Source organism: Cyprinodon tularosa, unplaced genomic scaffold, assembly GCF_016077235.1.
Source record: "Cyprinodon tularosa strain WSP-4 unplaced genomic scaffold, ASM1607723v1 ctg25, whole genome shotgun sequence".
Lineage (NCBI taxonomy): Eukaryota > Metazoa > Chordata > Actinopteri > Cyprinodontiformes > Cyprinodontidae > Cyprinodon > Cyprinodon tularosa.
In genome coordinates, this window is record NW_024038928.1 from 984,469 (window position 1) to 1,009,758 (window position 25,290).

Here is a 25,290-nt window from a genome sequence, read left to right on the forward strand (position 1 = left end):
GAACAGCTGGGTTGTGTTACCTCAGGAGTCAGTTAGGTAAGAGCTGAACCGCAACACATTTGTCCTGTGCTGACGCACAGAAACACGGTTATCAACCCCGTTCTCACCAAGAGGAACACCAGGTTGCAGAAACTGGACCAGGCCAGTAGTGAGACCAGTTTCCAGCAAAACGATCAGAACCAATTACAAATCCCTTTGGAATAAAGCTACAACCTGAGGAAAATCACACCGAAGCAGTGCTGTTTACTTCCTGGTTACAGCTAGTAACTTTAGCAAAGCCTTGTCGGGCTAATCTTTGCTCTTTTAAAGAATAAAAAAAGCTCCTAAAAAGTAGCCAATCACAGGCAGTATACTTTTTTGGTTGGTTCCCCCCTCAAGGTAACAAAAGTTGGCGACTAGATGGATCAGTTCTGCAAAAAAGGAGCATGTGGCTCACAGTTAGCAACCCTGCAGTCAGGCTCTGTGCTGCTAGGAGGTTGTATCATGGTATGGGCTTGAATCAGTTTCATGCAGAAAGGTCTACATGTGTTTTTATATTTTAGGCAGGGGAGGATGCAGTCGTTTGAACTGTAGGAAGGAAGGGGAACCTGAAGGGGAACGAAGATGCTGTTAAGCTGGACAACAGGAAAAAAAATCATGCAAAGCAGACACCAAAAGGACAGAAAGGGGGACGTAACTCCCGGCGGGTCCGTTTGTCTCTCTGCATCTGGGAAAAGGACAGACGAGCTTATTGTCCATCAGAATGTGAACTTTGAGGACAAAGACCTGCTTTCAGCCACTGATGGAGAAGCCATGAATGGATGGAATAAATGACACGCTGCAGTTCTATCATTACAGACAGCAACCCTGGAACTGAACACGTGTGGGAACACATGCAGCGTGTCGAAACCACAACCTGGTATTTACAAACATTCACAGCTTTGGAAAAGAAAGAGGAGAAAACCCAGCTCCCAGTTTTACTTCCCCTGAGGGGGAAATGCTGCGTGAATCACACAAACCATCCTTTAAGGCTTCAGACTTCAGAACCTACTCAGACCGGCAGGACGGTCCTGAACACAGTCACAGATATGCATGTTAGAGCGGAAAACACTCTGCGCTTGGCCGGGATTTAAACCTGCTGCTCTCACACACGCCTGGCAGAAGGAAACTTGCACAGCTGCGTGTTGACTCACCCTGGTTCTGGTTCCTTGCATCAGCGTCTCCCACCTCGTACTCAGAGGTTCCCTGTTCAGAGCTCTCCTGTCCTGGAGGTCCCGTTCCAGAGCCTGGAGGTGCCGCTGGTCCTCGATCTGGCCTGGCGGTCCTGCCCTGCTGCCGGACCCCGGGCCCCAACCTGGAGGAGACCCTCTGCAGGAAGAGCTGATGTTTAGTGACGGCATTCCAGCCCAGGGGCCTGAGCTCAGAGCTGTGCACAGAGACCATGGTGTTAGCCATTCCCAGTCAGAGTCAGAGCCGCAGACGGGGAAAGAGGGAGAGGCAGAGGGAGGGGAGGAGGGACCTGAGGGGGGAGGAGGAAAACTGGGAGTGTGCAGAAACTACAAGAAGAGTGAAAAAAAAAATTTGCAGTGTTTAAGTTTCCCCCAAGGAATCCCGGCTCGGAGCAGGCCCAACACTTTTCCCTCTCGGCTGTTTCCCCACCCCCCGACCTGACTCTATAAACACACATGGACAGAGTTAGGAGGTCTGGCATCCGTCTCTTCTAACGGCGGTAAAGTCGGGAAAAAAGTTCCTTCTCTATGGCTCCTGATGCCCCTCCACCCAAATCCCTCCCATGGACACGAACTTTGGGGAAGATCGGAGCCAGAGTTCCTCAGATTACTGGGTCATCCCAACACACTCAATCCTGTGTTAACATGCTCCCTGGCAGCTCCTGACAGACGGCTCTGAGCGGGCACGTGCAGCAGCCTTTATCTGATGAGATAAGGGAGAGAGCTGCACGTCCTGAGCCCAGCACCTCGGCTCCTTAAACTGGGCCGTTTGCTTCTGATTACAGGGAAAACACTGTCCACAATCCTACAGATTTCTGCCTCCAGGTGTTGAGAAAATGCAGCTTTAATCCATAGAAAAACCCTCCAAACATCTGGATAACAGTCTCTCTGCTTGGGAGGAGAAACGATGGAACGATGGTTCCAGCCTTCAGCCCATCTGGGCTGAATGGTTCAGAGGCCTGAGGCGGCCTGTGAGGGAACCCGCTGAGGCAGGTCTGGGAGTTCCTACTGGCCCAACAGCCCTTTAAAAAACACACATTCCCCAGACCCACCTCTCAAATGGTTGATTCCAGGGTTAGACTGTCGTCTGTTGGCTTCTACAAAGCAGAAGATCCAAAAATCACCTCAGCTGCTGAGCTGAGATTAATATATGAAACTAAATCTCCTGACAGCATCTTTCTGGGGTCAAATAATCTCCTGTAAATATCACAAAGCCATAAAGTGGTTCAGGATCAAAATTAAGGGATGCACAATATAATCGGCCCCTATCGGTATCGGCCTTAAAACTGAATATCGGACATCGGCCACCCCACTGATATTTAACCCGATATTTGATCAGCTTCTGAGTTTCTAAAGTCTAAAAAAATAAATAAAAAATACTACTTCTTCTTCTTCCTCAAAAACTTCTTTTTTACAGACTTAAAAACTTCTAATGACAAGGGAAAAAATATTGATACATTAAAATATCACAATATCTTCATATGTTGATATATTGCCATTTAAAAACACCATATAAATCTCTTTTACTAATGAAATATTGCTATATGTCATCGTTATGCTACGAAATCCCCCGAAAATTCACGAAATTTTGCCATATTTTTATATGTTGATATATTGACGCGGTATCAATCTATTTTACTAACAAAATCTCACAAGAATTTGCAAAATATCACGAGAGTTTGTAACAGAACGATGAAATTTCACGAGATTTTGAAAGTAAAATAGATCGACACCGCGTTTTTAAAAATCAATTTGATATCAGCATATGAAAATATATTTGATTTTATTATTTTGTCAGAAATGGACAAAACTGCTATTTTCAATGACTACTTATTTTTGTCCATCTTTAACATCAGTATCGATATCGGTTATCGGCTACATGAGTTTTAAAATATCAGCATATCGGATATCGGCCAAAATCCCAATATCGTGCATCCCTATCAAAAATTGTTTAATTTTTCACCATTTATCTTTCGATTCACACCAGACATTCTCTTTAAATTTACTGCGATCAATAAGTGGCTACTGCCTTCCCCCCTTGAGTTCATCAATGTGTCTCTCCTTCCTGCAGAAAAGTGAAAACAATCCCGATGAAGAGATCGTAGTTTGTGATTCCTTATAATGATGAACTGGTTGATTCTAGTTCCATAAAGGAACCCTGGCCTAATGCCTAGAGGTCACTGAGTGTTTCAAGAACTGGTATTTTGTCATTTTACCTGTTCTCCACATCACTTGTAAAACTATAAAACAATATATATATATATATATATATATATATATATATATATATATATATATATATATATATGAATGCATCCTTCTTTTATCCGGATTTAAAGGACAGATACGGTGTGTCCTACATAGCCTTGCATATCCCTCAATTTATTGCGAGTCCAAGCAATCTGGCTGCTCCGTGATCAGAGGAAAAATGTACTTGGCACAGAACAGTGGTGATTACCAGAAGTGCAGTTTCTCCTTATACAAGTGTGTGAACATATCCGTCTAAAACTAGTGAAAATAGTTTTTTTTTTTATATAGCTATTGAGTCAGGTATGTGGCGGATGTTTGATTTGTCAAAATCGTATTTTTTGTTACTGTGTAAATGGGTTCGGCTGATATTTAAGGACAGGTCCTAATATATCTGCAGTGTGGGGACTATAAATATATGATTTTTATTTTTTAATTGCTATTTTACACAATTTGCTTAACTAAGTATTTTTTGTTGTTGAATATATCTATTAAATATATCTTGCAGATATATTTTTTATATATACATTGTTTAGGTTTACTTATATCTTGTAACCTGACTCCGCCAGATGGATTTGCTCCGCATATCCATCTGGAAACCTTCGGTTGAAGTAATTTTGGGAAAATTTCTCTGAGAAAAGCCTCTAGAGCAGTGTTTTGCTCTTCTTTCAGTGAAGAAATGCTCTGTAATTCCGATAAAACTTGCTCGATAGCCACGCTAACGCTAGTTTCATCGGCTGAAGCCGCCATGTTCTTTAGACTGAACTGTCGTGCTTCTCGTTGCGTCACACCTCAACCCGCCTCAAAGCCAACGCTGATTAGACGTTCGTTTGGTGAACGGCTCCAAATTTTCTTCAACGGAGAGTCTCCAGACTGATCAGCAAGTGAAATCTTGAAAGCTTGCGAGATCAGGATGGTCTCACGAGGCTATATATCTTGTGCCAAAGGAAGAAAAAGGTGCATGGGATAAATACAGTATATATAGTGCTTCCACATATGACAGTTTTTTTTTTATAGTAGGATCCTTAAACAGGTTTATTGCACAGTGTGTATACAAGGGTATTTGTATATATGGATATTTATATTTACATATATAGTTATTGCACTGGGTGTCAAATATAGAAAAACTGTTTATTGCACAGGGTATTAAATAGTCGTTGCATATTATACATTGCACAAGTTATTGCCGTTGTAGTGTCGCATTGTGCTACTTTGCATTACTCCCCGTTGGTCATGTAACTCCGCCTCCCTGTGCCTGCGCCGTCTTTATTTGTCGCCGCTGTCGGGTAACGACCGGCCGCTGTGACAACAAATCCCATGATGCTTTACAAGGAGAGCTCTCCTCGCAAAGCATTCTGGGATTTATCTGCTTGTCCAGTGACCATGGATGATCACTACTTTTCAAGGCACTAAAATGGCGTAACCAGTGTATTGTGCCCTATATAGGACACATAGTGGTTAAGGTGGACATTCGGACACAGCCATAGAACGTTTGATTGAAGATTCTTACCTCTAATTGTTTAACGGCGGTTGGAGAATAACCCTCAGTTGCAATACTGCCACCAGCTGGTAAGTAGTGGAACAGCTTTCTAAGGGGTCATAGAGTCACCCTTATTCATTTGTTTTTGTACTTCTAAAAGTTGATAACAATAAACAAATGTAAATCTTAAATGTATTCATGTTGACCATTTCAGAAACCTTTGCATACAGTTTTATTGACAGTAATCTGAATTCATAGGAAACAGCTGCTGATCTTCCCAGCAGTGGACACGCCAACAGATATGACCCAAGGTTGAAGCGAGAAAATCAGAGAAATGACCAAAACCCAAGGTTAAAGGTCATGACTCAAGCCAGAATTAAATGCTTAGATTCACTGCAGCTTAGTTTTCCAATGACTATAAACCAGCTCACCTTAGTGGGACTCCTCCGTTGCTCCTCTGTGGCGTCCGTCATCGACGCCTGGCTCAGGAGCTCCTTCTCCCTCGCCGCTGATTGACCTTTTCCCTCCAATCCTTCCTGCAGATCCCGGCCAGCGTTCCAAGGAGGATCACACAGTCCGATTGAGGCTGTTTTTTTCTTTTCTGGATGAGCAGTGTTTGAACCTGCTGCCACCTTGTGGTTGGCTTTGACATTTGCACCCTTTCCTCTGGTGGATCTTAGAATCACAGCCACCTTAATCGGACCTGGAGCCGATTTCTTGATGGCCTCCACCTCATCCTTTCTAGGAACAGCTCTCCTCGTAGAAACCGCCACTGGTTTGTTCTGGTGAGAGAGAAAAAAATGGAGGCTTTAAAGCAGATAGAAAAAAAAAAGGTTGGGGAAAAGGTTAAAATGCCAGAGAGTACCTGAGGGGGTGCTTTGGATGGGGACATATTGTGTGATCCAGTTCTAGCTTTGAGCGGTTTGGGAGCTTTCTTGATTTGAGTGATGATTTGAGTTCCAGCGATTTCGGTGACATCTGCTAGATCTTTGTCTGGACTATCGGAGGGCGGCAGGGACCCACATATCTGGGCGTTTTCTCTGCAGCCCAGGGATGGAGCGGGACAATCTAAGCCAGTTTGCAATTGTTCCGACCCAAGCTCATCATCAGCAGCTCCACCTGGACTCACCTGAGCGAGCCTTGTACAAACGTCTGAGCTGACGGACAAAAACATAGCCGCCTCCTCATCATCATCATCATCATCAGCAGGGATCTCTGTAGCATCTGAATCCACAATAGATGAGCCAGTGGTTACATCCTCGTTAAAATGGCAACCATCCTGTGCCTCCAGGGACAGCGTGAGGCCGTGGTTCCAGGTTTGCTGGTGGTAATCACCACTGCTGGCATCCAGGTAAACAGAGACCGAGACGTCGTCGGATTCGGTTTGGAACGTCCCTTCCTCATCATCATCCTCCTCCTCCTCCTCAGGAGACCATTTGGACAGCACCACATCTTTGTTCTTCTCCCCAGGCAACACGGCAGTCATCAGGGTGACCTCCAGGAGGTCGTACTCCTGCGGGCTGTCCATCCGTCCTCCACTCAGGCTGCTCAGACTCCGCAGGGACTCTGGAGACGACTCCCCCAGGAAGGAGGACGAGGAGGAGGAAGAGGACACCGGGAAAGCATTCCCGTCTCGGTCTCCGGAACGATGAAGAGGTAGCTTCATGCTGCAGCTGCTCTTCCTCGCAGAGAAGCTCTGGGGCGTTTCAGAAACACTCATCTCCCGGTTTTGGAATGAGGAGGTTAAAAATTTCTCCAAAAGTGGTCCTTCTTTTATCTTCTAAAATCTGACATTTTAGATTAATTCTTTTTTCTCACATGGTTGCATCCACTTTAGTTCAAGCATTGAAGAAACATCCAGCAGTTTTTCACCAGAAGGTTTCAGCTCATCACCATAGAAAGGTAACAGACTTCTGGCTTCAAGCATGAAGGTTCAACATGTTCAGGAGTTGGCAGGTGAGAACGCCGCCAAAGCTGTGAGAACAGAGACAGAACATGATTAGTGTTCCCTGTTGTGACAGCATCAGAACCAGGAACTCTAAACCAGATCTTCCACTGGAAGACAGAAAATGATAAACTTGGGGGGAAAAAAAACTGAAAAGAGAAAAAACAAATTGAAAAAATGAAAGAGAAAAAGTCATAAAATCTGCTCGCTTTCTAAAAAGTAAAGATCTCTCTTCCTAGTACGAAGTGTCTGACAGACACTCCCGAGTTGCTGAGTTTGATTCGAACTGAAAAATGCTGCCCCCTGCAGGCTGTATGTGTTGATGCAGTTACAAAAGAATGAAAAAGCCAAACTAAAATTAAACTTCTAGACACAGTAAATTCATATCAAGCATCTTCATCTCCTACAGGCTCTGCTGTTTGTTACAGTAAGAGACTTAAAGTCCAGAATCAATCTCAGAGGTTCAGAGAAACAGCTGCTGGGAGTCTGCTCTTCAGTCTGAGTTTGTAAATGTATGTGGGTCAGGGAAACGGAGCAGCTAAATAAAGGCCATCGGATCCGGGACGGGCACTTTCATCTATTATTCGTTAACGACGGCGGGGCCCCTCGGCGAGCAATGGAGACGACTCGCTTTCAGGTAGAGAGAAATGAAGAGTAGGGAAAAGAGTGAAACTTTAAAAGGTCACCAACACAGTTATTGATCGTTATGTTTTCAGAAACATTTGGAACAACATGTTTAGCCCTTTCAGTAAATATGTTTTCCGAAATTGTGAGTCAATACAATTTCCAAAGGACAAAAGGAGTTGGAAAATCTGCCTCCAAACTAAACCAGAGGGCGACAAGTTTTTTTAAAGGCAGATGCAGTTTGGTTGCAGATATTTCCTCTTACTTGTCTGAGATTTTAACTTTCCACAATTGTGGCAGAGCTTTACGCTCCTCGGGTCAGCTTCTGTTAGAGGTCCCTAGGTCAAGACTCAAACAGTGGGGCGATCGTTCTTTTGCCGTCGCTGCTCCCAGACTGTGGAACAAACTACCCCCTGACATCCGCACCACTACTGACCTCAGCCTTTTTAAAAAAAAAAAAGCTTAAAACCCACTTTTTTAATTGAGCTTTTAATTCTGACTATAATACTGTCTCTTAGATGTCATCTTTCTGTGTGCTCCTTTCTATGCACATCTGGAAGGCTTTTAATGTCCTGCAGCGCTGCACCACTACAGCACTTTTAATTGTATCTTGTATGTTTTTATATGTGTTATGTATTGTTTTTATGGCTTTGTTGTAAAGCACTTTGGATACAATTTAGCTATTGTAAAGGGCTATACAAATAAATTTGATTTGATTTGATATTTTCTGGCAGATTGTTTGAATTAATGTTGTTTTCTCCTTTCCATTTACATCATTAAAACAATAAACTTATAGATTTCACACAAGTTTTGATATAGAGAAAACATGTATTTGAAAAAAAACAAAATAATCAGGATAGAAAATGGGGGGAGCGGCATTGCATGTGAAAATAAATAGCCAAACGAATACACATATCAGTGATACTAAAAAAAAAGCAAAACAGCAAGTTTAATACAGAAATGACAGAATGTATCGGTCTATCTATAGTTCAAATTGAAACAGATTAACAGAAATCTGTTGGAACTTGGTCCAGGTGTTAGTCAGAACTAAGAAGGTTACTAAACATTCAGTGACAGTCATCTTTTCAAGGTTTTGATTTAATCAACATCTTGGAACTTTTCAAGACCTGTCTCTATAGTTATGCTGCTATAGGCTTAGACTGCTGGAGGACAAAGGGACAACTTTTCATCATTCTATCTCTAAAAAGTTACAGAAGCAGCAACACTTACTGACTTCAGGCGAGTCCCTGATTGGGGGAAATGTCCCCCTTTGGTGTAACAGAGACGGGAGGGGTGATAGAAAGAGGGAATAACGTCAACACCCGCCCAGGATTGATGTCAATACAGGGGGAGGATCAAAATCGTGTTTTGTGGAGAGCTCGATCTTGTGGGTATTTCTGGTTTAAACAATCAACCCACATGGGGGAGCACTTTACATACCACTGGTCTGCAGCTTTTCTTAACCTGCTGCCTTTTTCCTTTGCCTAAGGTTTGTGCGTTAGCATGTATGTGTTTGCAGCACATTTTAATTTAGCATCCTCCATATTCTGTGACTACAGCATTTCTGCATTGCAGCAGTTTTCCTTTTTATGCATTTTATTTCTGTCGCATTTTTTGTGTTTGCAGGAGTTTTTGAATTTGTTGTGAAGTCAAACAATTTCATCGGTTTGGCATTCTTTGGTCACCATACAAACAACCTTAACGGAGCTTTGGTTTCTCTATTCTTACACTCCAAACAAGGTCCTAATCCATCTGTCCATCTCTCGTAAATGAACACAGAGATGCTTAAACTCCCTCCCCTTAGACAGAGCCTCACTTCTATTCCAGAGGGAGCTTTTCACCTTGTTCCAGTGGAGAGCTGGACTTAAAGGGGCAGTTTCTCACTCTGGCTGCTTCACAGTCAGCAGTCAAACTGTGCTTACTGTGAGAAAGGATGTCAGTGCGGAAAGAAATCTGACCAAACAGCATTTCTAAGCTCAAAGTCTCTGGGCAGAGTTTCCTCCAGACTCGGATCATTCAGAGGCCCCCATTTCACAAAGCTGGGTTGGTGGCAATACAGAGTAGGTTCTGGGGTAACTCCTGTATTCCCTGGCTTTTCCATTTCAGAAAGCTAGGGAACCATTACCCTGAGTCAAATTAAGACAACAAATTACATATTTAAACAACTCTGCTGAGCAGCACGACCTGCTGGACTCTATGTTTTGCTAGAAACAGACACGGATCAAATCATATGAGCTCTAAATGAGACTAGAACATGGAAAATGACCGCTGGCTGCCCAGCTGAGGCGTGGTCCAGAGGCAGACCACCTAATAGGCTCAGGTGTGGAACAGGGACATGAACTAAGGCATGATGAGATGAAAACTGTGATAATGGGGACAATTTGGGGGTTTTAGTTTTGACTGAAAATATCAATTTGTTCAATTTTGAAGCTAAAACTTCCTAAAATTAATGATTTGTATGAAACCATTTTGTTATCTCCTTTTCTGGTGAAAATTTATCACAGAATTTCCCAAATACTAAGCCATCAATCCAGAACCAGGCCTTGAGTCGGGTTCCACTTTCACCCATCAAACCAGACCAGGCAGAGAGACGAGCTTCATGAGAGCGTCCTAAATTCCAGGCAGACTTGGCTGCTTAATTTCTGTGACACTTGAGTTTCTCCAACTGAATCAAACAGCTTATCCCGTCCTGTTAGAATCCGCCTCTGGCAGCGTTTCAGGACCGATGGGAGAGAAGGAACCCTGCTATGCATTAAGACACGCCTGTCGAACAAGTTCAGCTCAGATGAATGAAGCAGAAACATGACAGGGAAACAGAACCACCAGAGCTCCTTTTTTCCTCCATTTTGCTGTGAGGCTATCTATGAGAAAAATACTTTATTTGTCCCTTTGAAGGTAAACTTGGTACTAAGTGAAGCCAAACAAACAAACCTGTTTTTAGATAAAGTACCAACACTCTCGGATCTCACTCACATTCTCCTGGACCTCTGGAGTTCAGTCTACAAACCAAACCTCTACAGATCCATGCTAACTCCCCTCCATCTCTCAAGTAAGCAAATCAATCAGTCATCAATAGTCATGAACCAACTCCTTCCGGATCAGTCTGCTTCCTCTCCTCAGAACAGCCACAAAGGCCAACAGACTTCCTGCAGTTCTTAGCTTCCAGATTGTTTTTGCTTTCTGTACAAAAACAAAAGTTAAAACTCACTGGTTCTACATGTGGGTCAGAAAACTACAAACCAACAGGACACTGAATGGAAGACGTCATGTTGCGTCGCCATTTTTTATTACAGTAATGGAAACAAACTTGTGAGCCTTAAAGGGGAACGCCGTTTTTTTTTTTTACATTGGGCCCTTGATTTTACGTTATTACATCATGTTCTACTCACCCATTTGAGTTTTGTGTCATTTGGAGCCGTTCCGAAGACATTCGGCTAGGTTATATCCAAGTAACGTCTTCCTACGTGCAACGACTTGAAGGCACAAACTAAACTGTTCATAATTTATTCTCTATGGTACTCCAGCATCCATAACGTGGTCGAATCACTGTTCCCCAGACATCCGCGGTTATATATTTTATATTTTTTTAAACAAAGCGGAGTGTGTATGACGACATCCGTGCACCGGACTGGACACAATAGTGATTTTTCTTGTTGAAGAGTTGGTAACAGTGTGCTTAGGACCAGCAGATTGGGAAGTCATGGAGTTCCTTGAATGGACAAAGCCACTTTCATATGTCAACATGTTGCAAATTGAGCTAATAATGGGGTACAATAATAGGTATGTTACTTAAACAGGGGCCTGAACCCCTGACTGGTTGGGGTAAACTGGGTCAGCCCTGACCAGTTTGATAGGGATTATTATGGGATTCAGGAGGTGAACAGACAGACTAAAACACCAATTTACATACACCAGAACAAGGAGGACTAAAATCATTGAAGACTTTTAGCCCAAAGAGTCAAACTTTGCTGAATTGGACACAGGATCATCAGAAAAAAACCTTTATACAGAAGCTGAGAACCATCAAAGAGCTTTATCCACCTCATCCGCATCAGCTCTTTAGAGCCATCAGATCCAAAACCGAACCCACCTGACAGCAGGAGAGCTCAGTTTCCCCTCAGCTGGATCAGGTTCCCAAACACTCTCACCTTACAATTTTATGAAGCTGCATAATGAACCAGAGAAAATCTGTGATCTTATCCGGCAGTAAGACATAAAACGATCCCAGATGTAGAAGGTAAATCCCTTAAACCCTCAGCTGACTCCCAGTTGATCCCGCTGATTAATTGGTGGAGGACAGGAGCTCCCGTTTTATATTTCAGGTGGGCACGCAGCCATCAGGGAGCTCCGACACGCTACATCTCCTGCACGCATCACAGCAGCACGGCCTCTGCAGCTCCGTGACATGACGCAGGAAAGTTCCTAGACGGCGGCTCTGACAAATGGTTACCATGGCGACAAAACTGATTCGTCATCAAGAGAGAGGATGGAAGGATGCTGCATAAGTACCAGCTGCTTCTTCCTGCTGGATTTCCTCTCCTAGAGTCATGCAGAGGTTAGATATAATTAAAATGACCTGGATCCTTGAGGATCCTGACTCCTGATCCAGCAGCCTGTAAAACCCCATCGTCATCATACAAGTCCCCATGTTAGACTGCATCTTTCAGGCCTTGTTTACTTATTGCACAGTTTACTGTAGGTCAGATTATTTTACAGCGTGATTCAAAGAGAACCTTTTAGTCCCCTTCAGAAAATGCCAGCAAAATCCATTAATGGAGAAAATACTAAAAAACTCAGAGTTAATGTTGAAGTTTCTGGAGGGAGAAGTCGAGCTGATTGGTAGAGTGCTAATCCAAACTGGGTATGTTTTGAGTTTCAACAGCAACGTATGAACTAGCTCTGCAACCAACGATTATTTAGCAAATTGATTAATCTGTCGATTGTTTTTTTTATTAATCGATTAATAATCGGATAGCCGAAGATTCTTTGAAGAAATCATTTTATGAAATAACACCAGGTGAAACTCAAACTTTTTCCAGTTGAGGAGTTCTGGTTAGAGCATATTGACAGTCGTAATTTTTTTGCTTTATCTTAAATGCAGAATATTTTTATACATAACCTGCTATAGTTACTGCTCTAAGTGGGTCGCTCTGTCACCTAAGAGTTTCTATACCCAGTTAAGAATTAATCGATTGCTAAATTGGTTGACGATTATTTCAATAATCGATTAATCACAATTAATCCGATAAATTTCAGCCTTAATATGAGCACAGTTATGTTATCTCCATGATGCTGCAGATCTACGCCTGGACCCCCCACAGCTGATTGGTCAGGCATCTCCGGTAACAGCAAATCTCATGAGTCCACCCTGCAGCAGGTCAGTGGAGGCAATCTCACCATGGAATGCTTATCCTCAGACGTTTCACACCAAAATAGTGAAAACTCCATTTTATAAAAGGCCTGGCAGAGGAAGAAGGAGGTTAATAGCTGCTGGATTAACCTGTCTTCTGTCCTACTAAAAACAGAAATCGGTCAAAGATAACCTCTGGAGACGCGTTTGCCAGAAGATTGGGACAAATACGGCTTTGAATCTTCCATGACCTGATGTCCTCCATACCAGATTAACCCATTAATGCTTATCTGTCAAGACTGTGGTGCATCTTCCCAATGGCAGCATTTATTTCTGGTACAACTGATCCATGATGTAATATCCCAACATTTTTAAATATATCAAGTAAACAGAAACTTCAAAACATATATTTGGCAAAAACTTAAAAGGCAATAACACCCACATTTTTCCCCCCATGTTGACATATTCAGGTTTTAAGGGGTCCTTTCCCCACGGTGAAACATGGTGGTGGCAGCATGATGCTGTGTCACAGGGAGGCCCAACGATAAGATCAGGTGTAAACCCGGAGTGAAACTGAGTTCTTAGAACGACGCCACAGAAGCTCCATCCCCAGCGTCTTCTTTAGATTTAACATCGAAACACTAAGAGTGTAGCAGCACCTGAACAACAATAACAGGAGCTTCACACATGAATATCTGTAGGCCCTCTAATAGAAATGAGATGTGTTCCTTTCTAAAGGAACCCGAGGACTGTTCCACTAAAATACTTTGCAAGACACCTCTGGACCAGAAAACACACACCCACCCACACACAAGAGAACACAGCGTAACTATTGCCGCAGTCATAACTTACTCTTCCAGCTCCCTCTGAGGCTGCAGGGCTGAAAACAGCAAAACCACAAAAACAACAAAAAACACCTAAAAGAGATCCATGGAGAAAAGATTCCTTCAGCAGGTCGGACTTGGAAGCACTGGGACAATCGGTCCTCCACCTCCTCGCACGCTGCACTGCGCTGCACGCTCCTGAGTCATGTGTTATCCCATCACCGCTGTGGTATCCCACACAGGCAAGGAGGGAAGGCTGCACAGGCTGTGACGGAGAGGACAAGGCGAGGAGGGAGGGAGGGAGAGACAGAGGGGGAGGGATCCAGCCTCCCTTTTTGGTTCGTGCTCCTCTGAGCTGCAGTAAACAGAAATCGGCTGCTTCTGGCACAGGACTATGGCAATAAGGGAAGGACATTCCTCTACAGGACTTACACACACCTTCATCACCCACTCAGTTTGGGGGGGTCTGACTGCTGTAGCGCCGCGTTGGTCCTTTTTGTTTAGTTTCAGGAGAGAAAACAAGCAGGGCTGAAGTACAAGAAGGTAACGAGCGTAATGGAAAACTCAAACATGTAATCTGATGCAGAGCAGGGAGCCAACGAGGAGCTCGATCCAAGTCAGATTACTGAACATTAGCTGTGAAGATCCTGCCAAAAAGCTGAATATTAAGCAGCACTGATCCAGAGCTGCAGCGGGCCTCTCACTTCCCCCCCACTAACATAATGACTCTGCACGTGTGACCTTTCACCAGCAGGAGCTGAACAACATCATCCACACATCAGCCTGGAAGTGTTTCACTGTAAAACGTGGACTGGTTTCAGGATCAGAGCTGCTGCTGGATCATCCCAACATGGAAAGTTGGAGAACATTAAATGAGTTCATGTTTCAGATCTTGAATCAATTCCGGGCCAGCGACACAGAAGACGACTCAGTCCGACAGCTGAGAATTTCTCCATGTATGATCAGACGTACTGCGATCAACATATCACATCCTTGAGAAAGAAACAAATAAAATAAAGACAAATATATCAATTTAAAAACAGGAAGCACCAACTGCCAAAAAGTTTCAGGAATCAATGCCAATATTGGGTTGGAGCGGTACCGGTCATTTAGCCCAAGAAGTAGCGTGTATTTGGTGAATATGGGTATTGAAAAAAAATATGGCCGCCTGCTTTAAGAACGACCAAATTAAGGCTGTGTTCGATTTCAGTGACTCCGTCCTTCGAAAGACCAAGTCCAGAATAAATAAATAGAAATTGAGTCTACACAGGAAAGAGATTCAAGCAGCTTCTGCAGGAGCGGAAGGAAAAGCCCAACCCAACTTCAAGCTTTCCTTCTCCGAATCCCCTCCTGCAGCCGTCTTTTATTAACAGAACATAACACTTGGTTACAAAATAGTATTTGTTCTGACAGAACAATTGATCAGTTCATGAAGACAGAATGCTCCATCAGAATGACAAGGCAGGATGGTCTCCTGACTGGATCATGAGACAGCAGTGGAGCATCCCCTTGCAAAAATGTTTCATAAGCACACATTAATTTTATAATCATCATTGAATAAACCTAACATCCAGGTAGGGGGCGTCCTTCGGAGGGCGTGAAAATAAGGAGGCCGGAAGGGTTCAACTATAGATTCAAACAGCTCCAGTGTTCTCCGACTGTCATCGCCCCCCTCGGCTCAGCGTACGCACACATGCTGTATAGTTCACTCCAAAGAATAGATGCCGAACTTAATCACAACTTGTGTTTTAATACCGCAACTTGATTGGCTCGCCTGTTATAGGTCAGACTCAAAAGGTTTAAGCTAGAGCGGAGCGAGATGGATTCTCATGTGTTTGTTAACACAAAAAATACAACAAGAATTCAGCTTGCAGGCAATTTTACAGTTAAAAAATGCTACAAAACAGCCAACATAGCAACCTGCCCTTTAAATGTTATTGAGTGGCAGCCATCCATCCTGTTGTACTGCCTTTCTAACTTTCAGAGGTATTCCAGATGAAATTTACGAATTAGAATATGGACATTTTGACTACCAAGGATCAATGAAAAACCCTTAGTTTTCACTTGCAATAAGAGAATTCTTTTCATTAACTTAAGGGACCAAAAAACAGGTTTAAATTTGAAGGCAAACAGATTTTTGCTCAGTTAATTTAAAGACATTTCCACACTTATCCAGAAATCTTTATCAATTCTGTTGACTCAGACCAGAGCAATTATGTAGTTGGAGCACGGATGTATTCAAGCAGTAGAGGTCCATCCTCATAAGCACTTTCCAAGTCAGATGCAAATCAAATAGCCAAATCCATTTCTTCTGACTTGTTGGAGTCTGTTGTTGTGCATGGAATATGCCATTGGCCTTTTGAATCATGTTGAAAGTGCTTATGTAATTTATGCAGAGTGAGTTCCATGACTGAGTTGTAGATGCTTGGAAGCTGAAACCACGACCCTCCCCCTCTGTTTATTGATGGCTTGTTCTCTTTTCACAAAGAGACTTCTTCAAAAAAGTGAGCATGCAGTGCCGAGCTTGGTTCCTTGCAACCATTTGTACACCACGCTAGCGCGGCTCTTCACCTCCTAGTGACCATCTATGATACTACTGCTCTCTAGAGGTAAACAAGCAACTAGTGATGTTATGACATGAACCGCGAGGCTTCGAGGCATGTATCGAGTAATGGATGGGGCGTTTCCACGAAGCGCTTGTCGAGGCGTGATTCATTTAGAGGAGGGGCCAAAATTGATGACGTCCGAAGCCTCGCTACCGTGATACCACGTGACTGCTTCGGGAAGTGGTTCGGGAAGCGCAAGAATTTTGAAAGGTATCTAAACAGCCTCAGTGTTCAGTCAAGATGTGGGAGTTTGGAGGAGAGCTGCTGTCAGCTGGATAAAGTTCGGAAAGATTCTAAGAATAAATTGGTTGGAAAAACAACTAATCTAGTTGTGTAAAACTATTTTGGTGAGAATAAACAATGTAATGATCAAAATCTGAGCAAACCACCAGACAAAGTTAGTGTGAACACGTCACTATTAACTAGTGTTTTCTCCGTGGTATCAATGTCTTTATAAGTGGCTTCAATTGTAAAACTCAGACTCTCACGCTAGAGGTTGATGTTCAAAACCTGTCTTTGACTTTTGAAAGTTGCGATTAAACTTAATTCTTTTGGCTGATGAGACAAATTTGCATTGTTTTGCCTGAGTAAAATATAGATTGGGTAAATTAGGTTGGTTTAGCCAAAAGATTGGTTGAACACAACTTCCAACCTGATTAAAACCAAAAAAAACGTGGAAAAACTATCATGTTTGAATAAAAATGACTAACGTCTTTCATTTTGTTCATCATTACCCAATTTGCACAAACACTTTCACTGTCTGCTTGAGTTTATTTCACTAAAATGGCAGAAAACTGTGCACCTTAAATGATTATTCTAAGAAATTTTACACTTAAAAAAAAAACTTACAAAGGATTTCATTATACACACCAACCATTAACAATTTCAAAGGAACTTAAAAGGAGTAAAAAAAAAAGAAAAACGATTGCAAAGAAATCACAGATTTTATTACAAACTGTAGTTCTGCCCTCCACCAGTAGGTGGTGACATGTTCACATGAAGCCTCATGAACTGTGTAGCCTGACTTAGTCCTACTCAATTCTAGTCAGAATATGAGTCTGATACTGCTCCATAGAGCTGTGATTATGGGGCGTGTTTCGAACGAACCAGGAAAAAAAATGCCTCTACACTCAATTGGATAGACCTACAACCAATAAGAGCAACGGAGTGCGTGACGTATGTTAAGCGGCGCATAGTTGTTGTCAACAAAAATCAAAGCGTGCAGTTGCACGCCTAGAATAAGAAGATGAGCCTTGATCGCGTTTCTCTGTTCCTCTTTTAAAATTAATTTGCTGTCGATATCTTCTAGAACAGACCTAATAGCAGAATCTACACACCTCAACTCTCCAGCGGCAGCCATTGTTGTTGTCACCCAAGCGCGCTTTGGTGACGTGGTTGATTACGTTACTGTTGATCATCTGTCCATCATCGTATAAAGCCCGCCCTGACAATTTGATTGGCCCGCCAGATATTGTGCGAGCATACTCGCGCTACTATTGAGCAACCGACCTCAAACGTTGTGGGCGGGACTAAGTTCGGAATGGCACCCAGGCTATGAACTGTGGGGATCGTTGAAGCAATTTGGCCAAACGGTTCAATGCCTCATGAGGCTTCATCTCACCAGCACTACAAGCAACCCAACATGGCGGTGCCCATTACATTAATGAAGTTATGTTTTGTTATCATTGTGATATTTTGTTCTTTGCAGAGAAAGAAAAAGGCAGCCTTTGGTGATTTTGCTTGACAGACTTGGCTCCTGGGAAGTGGATACAAAAACGATAGTCTAATCAGGGCTTACAGACGTAGGAAACAACAACAGACATTGAGGCTCATCACACTGCTAAGCAGAATCCTCACTCGAAATTGTGTGGCACGGTTGAGAAGCTTGTATTTTAATGAATGTCTAAAATTTCATAATTATGGAGGCTGACTGTAAGGAGGGGGTCTGTTCATGCGCTCTTAGTTATCTGAGAACCGAGCCAGAACTGAACCGTGCTGGTCCGGCTCAGTTGTGCGTGCAATTTAAACTCAGCAGTTATCTCGGTTACTGTGCTCGGAACGATCGCAGCATGGAGGTGGAACACCTGGAGGGCTGGTGAAGAGAAAACAACCTCTGCATCAACATGAAGAAGACGAAGGAGATGATTGTGGACTTCAGACGGAGCAGACACGCCCACCTCCCCCTGCTCGTCGGAGGATCTGCAGTGGAAGTTGTCTCCAGCTACAGGTACTTGGGTGTGCACCTGAGCAACAACCTCACCTGGAGCAACAACACTTCCGCTCTGGTCAAGAAGGCGAATCAGCGGCTCTACTTCCTCAGGCGGCTGAAGCGTGCAGGACTGGGGAGCTCAGTCCTCATCTCCTTCTACAGATGTGTGGTGGAGAGCTTGCTGTGCTCCAGCATCAACGTGTGGTACGGCAGCCGCTCTGCTGCAGACAGGAAAGCTCTGCAGAGAGTAGTGAAGGCTGCACAGAGGACTGTTGGAGTCAACCTCCCCACCACCACAGACATCTACACCTCCAGATGCAGGAAAAGGGTCTCCTGCATCATGAAGGACCCCACTCACCCAGCACACTCACTTTTTGTCCCGCTACCGTCAGGCAGGAGGCTGCGGAGCATCAAATGCAGGACAACCAGACTGAGAAAAAGCTTCATACCAGAAGCTGTGAGACTCTCAAACTCCTCTCAGTCTCTCTCCCTGCACAATAACTTGGTCACTTCAACCCCTAACCCCCCCAATGACACTGTATTTGCAGTTTACACTCGGACACTTTAAAATGTTGCACTGCTAAAATTATCTTACCACGCTGCTACATTACTCATACTTCATCCATCCTGTACATTCCTATTAATATACATTTTATTTTTCTACTTCTCGTTTTTATATACCTGTAAATATTTTTTCTATTTATATAATTTGATCTTGTAGCTAGCACAATTTCATCTTGTAGCTAGTTTTTATATTTTATTTTTTATAATTGGATGTAACTGGGGCCGTGACTCTCAATTTCGTTCTACCTCATGTAACACGTGATGTGAATGACAATAAAGTCTCTTGAATTTTGAATCTCTTGAATCTTCAAAAGGATGGAGTAAATGGGGCTTATATTGATATCTAAGTACACATTGCTTCCCCAATGAAACTAGAAAGCCCTCTGAGAGTGCAGACCTCCGCCAAGCAGCACATTTTGCCCCAAATTGTGACTACCACCAATGGCTAAAACTCGCACATGATCTGAATCATTATGAATTTTAAATCAACTGTTCCTTGGCATCAGGCAGGCCTCTGTTAAAACATCTCCATAAAATTGGTTCATACGCTTTCAATCAATCCTGCTAACAAACCAACAACGTTCCCTTCTATGTTTTTGTCTTCAGTAAAAAAACTCAAGAATTTTTGTCAATAATCATTGCTACCCCCTTCTGGTTTAAAGGGGAACTGCCTGTTCTGCCAAATATCCCTATCTCACAATGTTTTTTTTTTAAACTCTTGTATCCAGATTATGATCTGGATCATCACCAAAATGTAATGGATTGTTCCTTGGCATGAGGGACTTCTCTGACAATATTTTATCAAAATCTGTCAATAACTTAGTTATCCTGTACACAGACATATATAAACTCTGCTAAATACATTGCATCCTTGTTGAAGGTAAAAAAAGAAAAAAAAAGAAAGAAAAATAATAAGAAAAAAGGGATTTAATGCCACAAGTCTTTAAGCTCCTCATGTTAAAGTTTAAACTATTCTGCAGAAAAACAGAAATTTTGTCATTATTTCGCTCCAAGACTGGAATGCCATTTAGTGTACGGATGTCCAGTCCTGCATATTATAGACTTTCTCCTGGTCCAGCACATCCTAATCATGTAAAGCTAACTAACAGGCATGCAGGGGAGGCAGTTCAGCCATCATTCAGTTTTGTTGGCACCTACCCAAGACGCAGGTTTAATTTGTCAGCCTTTTAAATCACAAATGTTTGACTGCAGGGGACAGAAAGACAGCAGCCAGAAAGCAGCGCATTATAAGTTGACACGTTTCTGCATGCAAGTACTGCTCATCTGCATTTTTAATTCCTTTAAGCAACTTTTAGTCAGACCTGAAAACTTCATGTTTAGAACACAATTGGTATATCAGAAAACACCCATTTTGCCATGTGAATAAAGGTGCATAACACCAAGTTTATGGTGATTAATCTCTCTGGAAAATCTGACTAAATTAGATATTCTACATGGAGTCCAGCCTGTCCAACTGAGGAAGTTAGAATGGAAATGTATGCGACTGTTTTCTGTCCAGCTGTCATGATAAAGACAATCTTCTACAAGGGCCCCACTTTTACTGGGAGCTTTGGGACCACACTGGATTAGATTCCAAGGTCTGGTTCCACATAAAGGTGTCAAACTCTCCTCTGCACAGGATCAGAGATAAAACATAAACAAAGCCACCATCCCCCCTGCCTCAGTTCGTCCTTTCTGCAAAATAAACTGTGATAGTTTAATTAAGCCTTGGAGGCAGCAGAGGCTCAGTTTGGCTGAAAGGCAGCAAAACAACCAAAAATAAACTGCAGCCAGTTTGAGGAGAGAAAAGTGTGTGGGTGTGAGAGTCCATGACAGCAGCCATCTGCTACTAGCTGGTCCTACAGGATCAAAATAACTACTATAGCACTCTGAGTTTAATATCTCATTTATTTATCGTTTCCTTCAAAACACTCTGACATTTTTGAAGTCTTTGAAAATAGTTTTGACACTTGATTATATGAATCTTTCAGGGCTCTACTTTACACTTAAGCTGAATGATTTTAACAAAATTGGGTTGGAAAAAAAACATTAAGAGTCACAACATTTAATTTCCCTTTGGGACTGAATATGTAGTTTTGAATTGAATTTGAAGTTTGCAATGTGTAAAAGTTACTAACTAAACTAATTAGCTTAGAGCAGGGGTCTTCAACGTTTTCCAGCCCAAGGACCCCCAAACTGATGTATAGATGGAGCGGGGACCCCCTAATTATATATATTGTATTCAATTGTGTTATATGAAACTGGTCCTATATGTAACGAAAGTAATTTCTCTGTGGGATTATTAAAGTGTTTCTGATTCCTGGTTGGGTCAGGTGTTGTGAATGAATCGGTTCCCAGCTTGAAAGAGCTCCTGCACTGCAAAAACATTCTACAAATGAGTAAAAATTTTTTAAAATAAGTGTATTCACCCTTAATTTAAGCCGGAAAATAAGATGATTTGCGAATTGAATGAGCATTTTTACCCTTGAAATAAGATAATTAGATATTATGCCCTTGAAATAAGAGACTTCAGTTGTTTTTTCTTATTTTAAATGTTAATGGTCTTATTACATTGGCAAAGTGTCTGCTCAATTTAAGAAAAAATCTACTTATTTTAAGTAATAATTACTAAATTAGATTAACAGTTTTTGCAGTGTGTGTGTCGCTGAATGTGTGCATTGATGACTGAAAGACATCTTCTGCCTCCATTTATCTGTTTACTACAGTGTGTTGAATTCATGTTAATGTGTATCTAAAAACATTTCAATAAGTGGAAAAAAATTGCAGAGGGAAATAAAAAAAAAAGTCTAATCAACCAAAACTTTCGTGACCCCCATGCAGAACCTCCGGGGACCCCCTAGGGGTCGCGGAGCCCCTGTTGAAGACCTCCGGCTTAGAGAATAAAACCCCTTACATCTTTTCTCTTGTGTTACTCGACTGTACCCGAGCTGTTGTGGAAATGCGACTCTGCCCTGTTGGCAGCGCATTTTACGCCTTGGGATTTTTTTCTATTTTTTTATTTGCGATCATTTTGAAATAAAGACAAACATAATGCAATCTTGTTTCACCAGACTGCTCTGAGCATGTCTGATGATGACATATAAGCAATATAACAGAAAGAATGGAAACATCCATTCACTTAGCAAAGTCCTCATTAATACAGTGCAGTTCATTATGCTTTAATAATAGAAATCAGTGATTTCTGTAATATAATTACATTAATAATGGTGACCGGGAGGACATTTTGGTTGCACATACTCAAAAGAACTGATAGTCCACATTGTGTTCCTGGTATGGATCAGCCATTACCTAATGTAGCCTATGTTCTTGTCTGTTAGCAGAATGGCGACAAGCTAGATCTGTTTTCATCATAACAGCTCCATGCTTAAAACATGTACATGGAAAAAAAAAAAAAAAAAGAGTGATATTGCTGATAACTTGAAAGTGAAATGCCAAAAAGAAGAGCTTTTTAAAATGTGATCAGCTGAGGAAACGAGTTAAATAGAATTAGAATAGAATTCAACCTTATTGTCATTATACTGTCACAAGTACAAAGCAGCGAAATTAACTCAACATTTAAACCATCCCATTGGGGAGCAGTGGGATGCCATGGTACAGCGCCCGGGGAGCAGTGTGAGGGTTAAGGGTCTTGCTCAGGGACCCCGATTGGCGGTCCATGAGATTGGGGCTTGAACTCAGAACCTTTGGAATACAAGCTCTATGCCTGTTGGAGCCAAATGCTTGATTTATGATTGAATATTTATTTCTAGTTTACTATTTTTGTCTGGTTTTGGTATGATATATATGAACATGAAATATTTTTGTTTGAAGTATAAGTTGACTGACTTAATTATGAATTTGTTTAGTTGTGTTTTGCTGCCATTCATAATTTACGCTGTTTTCTCGCCTCCACCCCTTCATTATGGACAGGTGACTGCAGCACCTGGATTATATTGGAGTTGGCTATTGGGGCCGGGTGAGCTCTTGGATTCAGGCAGCGCAGCCATACAGTTTTTGACCGCTTTTGATTATTGTTGTTTTTTTTGAGTGGCAAAAAAGGAACGAAATGAGCCGATATGATCTGCCTGTCACGTCATATGGCGGTAAGAAAATCTAAGTTTGTTTTGATTTTGGAAAATAAAGCGTCTTGATCAAGAGGAAAGAAAGTTTGCTGATTGCATGGTCACATTAAACAACATCTGACAGATCTGAAGTGAGTCCAACTTGGATGCTTCTGAACCAAGAGCCAAACGCATCTTTATTGAAAGATTGCGCTGTTAACGCCCTAACCACTAGGCTGCCACTCTCTTTAAAATAATCAGCAAACATGAACATTTATATTATTATACTTTTAGGACCCCAGTTTCTGATCTAAAAATAACATCTGAAAGGTTCCGAAAGAGAACTTTAATGTTAACTGGATATTTTCAGCTTGGTAAAAGCTTGAATGTATTATGTCCGTTTTAAAACAGGGAAGGACTGATAGAAGAGATAAAGCAAGAGAAGAAAAGTAGAATGTGAGAAAGATGAATGACTTGGACAACATTTATTGTTATTTTGTATACACAGTGTATGCAAAACCGAAATTTCGCTTTGTACGACTTTCAGAACATTTCCATTTCTTAAAGTGAAGCAGTGATCGTATGGAAACATTGTGGGAGAAAAAAACATGGTGCAAAAGACACATTGATATTACTTGACATTAATGAATGAATGAATGAATGAATGAATGAATGAATGAATGAATGAATGAATGAATGAATGAATGAATGAACAAAAAGACTTTGGGGAGAATAACAATAGAGAAGAAGATCTAACTGAATTGATGACTGAACAGCTCCTCAGTTCTATATGACTATTATGACTTTTTTTGTTATACTGTCAGGAAATGCTGACAGTGAGTAGAAAAATTCCAGCTGTTACATTTGATTTTTAAATGTAAATATCTAAAGTTAAATTAAATCATGACCGTCCCTGTTTTTTGTTTTTTTTTATATTTCATCATTGGAAATGTCCCTAGATTTACATGCAGCAGAACCAGTTAACGTGATTCAACCTGCGGTCAAACAATGGCTGCGGTTAAAGGAGTTAAACTGAGATTTAAAGCTGGGATAGAGGAGCAAATCCCATCAAAGCAGTTGGTGTTGTTTTAATGTGCGTGCTTGGATAATAGCTAGAAATGAGAAGCAGTCACTGATTCAATCCCAACAAGTCTGAACAGAGGACAGAATCTGACATTCAAACAGAAAAATGTCAATTATGATGAACTGGAGTCACAATTACGGCTTTGACCAAGGAGAGGCTGCATCACGTAATCAATCCACCTAATATGGCTCTACTGACGGGACAAACAGCACGGGGGCTTTGGGTTTTAATTTGTTGTAAAAAGATTGAGAAAAAAAAAACAAGAAAAAAAAACAAGACATTTGAATGTTTAAATCTAAACCCCATGCTTTGTTAATGAAAGTGAATGATATTGATCTCAAAGAGGGGCAAAAATATCATAATATATATACTAAACAGAAAAGAACATGCAAGATTATTAATTCTAAAAACTTCATATTTTAATAAACAGAAAAAAACTTTACTAAGAATTATTTATCCATTTTTTTCTGTGGGAGCAGATGACATCAGAACTAAGTTTATTGATGTGTAATTTTGTTAAACTATGCACAGATTGTAACTGTACAAATTATAATCGTTAAAAATGTATATAACGAATATATTATTATATTCAGTCATAATATAATATAAATAAAATATTAATATTTTCAATTATTTTGTTTACATATTGAAAACATGAGACTAAAAAGCTCAATAAATGGGGAAAATGTCAAACGTATGCGAATGTGTACTTCTCAACTTCAATATTTAATTGAAAGCTTAATTAAAAAAAAATGGAACTTTAATGCTAAATTACAAAGAATGAAAACATGCCAATATTTCAAAAAAAATAAAATAAAAAATACTGGGTCTTTGATATATATATATATATTTTACTTGTGAGAAAATAACAAAATGAATCCATATGGGGCAGTTTTTGTCTAATTTGAGCAGATCATAAAGTTAGCCAAATGTTCCATGCAGGTAAAATTAATTACTATGCACACATTTTAAGGAAAGAGCTGGCATGTCTTATTCTCTTTGACACAAAGTTAAAATGTTGTGTCTAGATCCTTCTGAATAAAAAAACAAAAAAAAACAAACTGGCCTCTAAAAGTCCACAGGCCCAT

The 25,290-nt window shown here is 41.4% G+C and overlaps 1 protein-coding gene across 2 annotated transcripts in view; it reads right to left on the reverse strand.

The window, feature by feature from the left end:
• LOC119785478 (microtubule-associated tumor suppressor 1 homolog) overlaps positions 1–25,290 on the reverse strand; it is a 79,665-nt gene that overhangs the window by 53,594 nt on the left and 781 nt on the right. The window contains exons 1-4 of one of the 2 annotated variants that reach the window (XM_038288175.1): positions 13,707–13,932; positions 5,801–6,909; positions 5,367–5,717; positions 1,173–1,347 (exon numbers count right to left, since the gene is read on the reverse strand). In XM_038288175.1, the coding sequence (XP_038144103.1) occupies positions 1,173–1,347; positions 5,367–5,717; positions 5,801–6,655 (1,381 nt within the window). In that variant the 5' untranslated portion in view covers positions 6,656–6,909; positions 13,707–13,932. Of the gene's footprint in view, positions 1–1,172; positions 1,348–5,366; positions 5,718–5,800; positions 6,910–13,706; positions 13,933–25,290 lie in introns of those variants that run through there. The other variant, XM_038288176.1, reaches the window with a different exon arrangement.